Source organism: Hipposideros armiger, unplaced genomic scaffold (assembly GCF_001890085.2).
Source record: "Hipposideros armiger isolate ML-2016 unplaced genomic scaffold, ASM189008v1 scaffold_43, whole genome shotgun sequence".
NCBI lineage: Eukaryota > Metazoa > Chordata > Mammalia > Chiroptera > Hipposideridae > Hipposideros > Hipposideros armiger.
The window spans coordinates 1171934-1176484 of record NW_017731393.1 but is presented as its reverse complement, the minus strand read 5'-3'; the positions used below and the strand labels follow the sequence as shown (position 1 = coordinate 1176484).

General features: G+C 57.4%; 1 protein-coding gene across 5 annotated transcripts in view; it reads left to right on the top strand.

Annotated features, from left to right (window-relative positions):
- Positions 1–25: 25 nt before the first annotated feature.
- The window catches only part of ASPG (asparaginase), a 37723-nt gene continuing 33197 nt past the window's right edge, over positions 26–4551 (top strand). For all 5 annotated transcript variants that reach the window (XM_019639166.1, XM_019639165.1, XM_019639164.1 and 2 more), the window contains exon 1: positions 26–232. In XM_019639166.1, coding sequence (XP_019494711.1) covers positions 151–232 — 82 coding nt within the window. In that variant the 5' untranslated portion in view covers positions 26–150. The remainder of the gene's footprint in view (positions 233–4551) is intronic.

The following is a 4551-nucleotide window of genomic DNA, read 5'->3' as shown; positions in this document are numbered from 1 at the left end:
CCCGCCAGGCCCCGCCCCTCCCGGGCTGTCCTTGCCGCTCTCCGCCGGCTCCCCGGAGTCCCCCGGTCCACTGGGGTCCCCCGCAGTCTTCCGCAGTTACCCCCGGTACCCCAGCCTCTTACAGTGCCCCCCTTGGTCCCCTGGCCCGGCATGGCACGCGCGGTGGAGCCCGAGCGGCGGCTCCTGGCCATCTACACCGGCGGCACCATCGGCATGCGGAGTGAGCGCGGCGGTGAGTCGGCGACCGGCCCCGGAGGGGCGACCTCGGGGGTGGGGGTGGCATGGGGTCCTCCCGGCGCCGCCCGCACTTCCGAGGCCGCGGGCCCCGCACCGAGTCCTGTTGGCCGAGGTGCCCGCTCCTGGAGAGACGAGAGGTGGACGGGCCCGGACCCGGAGGCACCGCCAGTGGTCAGCGCGCCCGAGCTGTGTGTGGCTGGCAGCCGCGAGGCCCAGCTCCTAGAACTGTGGGCGAGGGTCGGGAGGCCTCCCCAGCATCCGTCTGGCCTCTTCCCGGACAAACAAGGAGGTGGGCAGGTGTTTCGGGGCTGTGAGCCCCACACACACACCTGGTCCTCTCTGTTCTAAGTGTCCTGGCCCCGCAGTAGGGTATATGACACCTTCCGGGACATGCTCACATGCAGGAGGTGGCTTTGGGGAGTTGTGACATTTTGTTTTCTCTTCCTCTGTGGCATTGGCCTGATTGGAGTCAGCAAGGGTGACCGCTGCAAGTGGGGGTGAGGGTCTGGGCTAGGGCACCCAGCTCTGCAGCCCGCCTGGGCAGGGGTGCCACCTGCATGGCTGAGCACGTGCAGGGAGGGACCCAGTTTGTGGACCCTGGAGCCCCATGGGGCAGGGGTGGGGGGCGGGAGGAAGGCTGCTGCACAGAGTGTCCAGAAAGTCCTTGGTTTTGTGATGGGTGGGGTGCCTCCTCCCAGGCCTCATTCTTGAACCTCTTTTTCTCTCTTCTGCTGTCCACAAATCTGCTGTCCCTAAGCAGTCTGTTTCCATTGGGCACTGGTCCCTCTCCACCTTCTTCCTCTCTGGCTTCCTCCGCTGCCAGCTGCCCCTCCCTGCTGTCCCAGGTGCCTGTCACACTGAGGACAGCCCCAACACCTGGCCCTCTGTGTCCTCACACTCGGAACCTCTCCCAGTTCCCCTTGCAGGGGCTTCTCCCTCCCTCAGAACTAAATCTGGACCCTGCCCCCCCACCCGCCCCCATCTAACAGAGAACACGCCCCTTTATCCTTGTCAGCCTTTGGGCCACTCCCCGTCTCTCCTGTCTCTCCGTCCCTCCCTCCTTCCCAACATCTCCTGGCCACACTTTTCACTGAACCAGCTACTCAAACGCCCCCCACCCCACAGCTGCTCCTTGGTTCTGGGTTGCTTTGACCCGTGCAGAGCCCTGTCCTAAAGGGGCTTGGGCACCGGGCACCGGGTTGTCCACACCCCGCCCATTGCCTTCCCGGGGCTGCTGGGGCCTGTCTGCCACGGTGCCCTCCTCCCCTCCACCTGGACAGTTTGCGGGCTGGTGAATGCTGGGTCCCTCAGCCAGAGTGGGGCTGACATTTATCCAACAGTGGCACACAGTTAAGGAGCTGGTCACAGAAGCCATCTGCTGAGGGGACACACAGCTGTGGGCACTTCACAGGGCAGAGTCATCACCTGTGTCAGGGAGGGCTGACACGGTGGGAGAGCCTGCAGGCGGGGGCCGGGGAAGGGGGCTGGCCTGGGCACTCTGTCTGGGGCCCTGCCCACCCTGACACTGCCCTTCCAGGCTTGGCACATGGCCAACTCATTCCATTGAGCTCAACATATAGTCCCTGAGGGTCTGGGAGGCTGGCACAGGGTGAACTCTGGCCCTGCTCCCACCCGCATGGCGTCATGCCCCGCTCCGGGTCCCTGTGGGCTCACAGCGGCCGCTTCGTGGCTCACTCTCACCTGTGCTGCGTTTCTCAGAGACTGTAAAGGTCACACATCTGGAAGGTGAACCAGAAACCTTGGTGTGAGAAAGACAGGGCTGTTGCAGGTCAATTTCCAGATAAGGAAGAGCCTTCCAGATCTCTTGGAGCCTGCTCTGGGCGCTGGGGTTGTCAGGTGAGGTCAGCAGGTGCCCACCCTGAAGCCAATGTCAGCCGGAGGAGGCAGGGGGCCTGACCCACAAGCTCAGAGCAGCCAGCCTGTCCCACCTGGAGGGGATGCCAGTCTTCTGAGCCCCAGTTTCTCAGAGAAGATGCTTCCATTCCAGGACAGGGGCCTCCTTGTCCACTGGGAGCATGCCAGCATCTCCCAGCTCCTTCTAGAAGGAACCAGCTGCTAGGCACCAGGCTTTCTGCCACCTGACCCCTGTCAGACCCTTCCCCACTTCAGGAAGGCTTTAGGGAGCCCAGGGGTTTATCCCTAGAGGAAGGAGGATGAGACTGAGATCTGGCCCTGCTGTCTCCCGAGGGGAAGAGCAGCTAGAGAACTGGGGTACTAGGGCTGTGTCACCCCTGACCTTGAAAGACACCAGGGAGGGCCATCAGGCACTCAGTCTTCAGGGATGCACATGTTGTGTTGACTCTTATGTCCAGGGACGGGAGCAACTCCCAGGCCAGGGAAGGAGCAAGGTGGGGACAGACTCAGGAGCCAGGCCTGGGGGCCTCGGGGAGCCCCTGCCCCCTGCCAGCCCAGCAGGGGGTTCATGGACTCAGGCCTCCAGGCCCTGCCTGTCCTGGAGTCCCCATCAGGATGGTGTCGATGTCAATGATTAACGGGCCTGGCACTGCTGACGCGGGCTCCGGCCGCTGGTGAGGGGGCGGTGAGGAAAGTGAGCCCTGTCACAGCAAAGCTGTTTGGATTGTCACTGTTGAGAGCATTTCTGCGCCTACTGGTAAACAGTGGACTGCAGCGCACACGGCCACACATCCAAGTCCTGCCAAACAAAGGTCAGGACCGCGAGGGGAGGCCAGAGATGGTGACAGCTAGGAACACCCCTTGGCGCACCCCTTCCCTGAGTTCATCGAAGATGTCACAGGTCAAGGGACATCATGAATCCAAAAACAGCCAATAACCCCTGCCACAAGCTGGGCAGCATCAGAGGCTGAGGAACCCAGAGGCCCCAGGAGCCAGACTTCGGCCCCACCTGCCATTGTCCCTACCTGCCAAGTGGCCCTCATGAGCCTAGCTCTTTGCAGACACAGCAGGGTGAGCAGAGCTTTGAGGCCAGGCAGCCAAAGGTGCCCAACGGCCTGGGAGGCCGCAGGTGGTCCTGGCAGCCGAGGCTTGTTAGTCTGGGTGACATCCATGGCTTCTCGGTCATGTCTTGGTGGCATCTGTGCCCCCAGCCTGGAACTCCTTCCAAAATATGGTTTCACATGCTCACAAGGTCACGTTTTTATGGTCTAAGCTTTGGGGGTGGAGGGGGCTGCTGTCCTAGTGGTGAACCGTCCCTTACTGAGGAAGTGTTGGAGCCCAGAAGCATCTGGCTGCCCGCAAACCCGGCTCCCTGCCTGTGTAGCCCCGGGACACCTAGGCAGAGCAGTCTCTGGTTTTGTAGGGCCTGAAGCCTTGGCAGCCCTGGCTAAGGAAAATTGTACAATTTACAAAACCAGTTAGGTTTGAAAGCAGATATTTATTTAGAATGATGAAGGAAGTCACATAAAGTCAAGAATATCACAAAAACCCAGAAAAATATTGTTGGGTTTTTTTTTTAGTAGTTAGACATTTATGTAATTTAAGAAGTGATCCCCCTGACTAATCTAGTACCCACCTGGCATTATACATAGTTATTACCATATCATTGACTATATTCCCTGTGCTTTACATCCCTGTGACTATTTTGTAACTACCAGTTTGTTCTTTTTAATCCCTTCACCTTTTCACCCTGACTCTAACCCTCTCCTGACAATCATAAAAATATTCTCTGTACCTATGAGTTTATTTCTGTTTTGTTAATTTTGTTCTTTAGATTCCACGTATAAGCAAAATCACATTTTCATCTGTCTTTCTCTGTCCGACACTCCACCCAGCACAACACCCTCCAGGTCCATCCCTGCCGCCACAGATGGCAAGAACCCATTCCCTTCCATGGCCGAGCAATATTCCATTGTATATATGTACCACCTCCTCTTTATCCATTCTTCCATCGACAGACACCCAGGCTGCCTCCACATCTTGGCCATTGTAAACAACGCTGCAGTGAACATATGGATGCACATGTCCCCTTGAAGGAGCATTTTGGGTTCTTTGGACAAATACTCTGAAGTGGAATTACTGGGTCCTTTTTTGTCTCTTGTTATAGCCTTTGTTTTAAAGTCTATTTTGTCTAGTATAAGTATTGCTACTCCAGCTTTTTTTGTTCTTTTCACTTCCATTTTCATAAAATATGTTTCTCCTTCCCTTTACTTTCAGTCTGTGTGTGCCTTTCGATCTGAAGTGAGTCTCTCGTAGGCAGCATATGTAAGGGTCTTGTTTTCTTATCCATTCAGCCTTTCTATGTCTTTTTTTTTTAAAGATTTTATTTGGGAATTGGGGGAGAGGAACAGTGTTGGGGAGTCGGGGAAGGGAAACAGA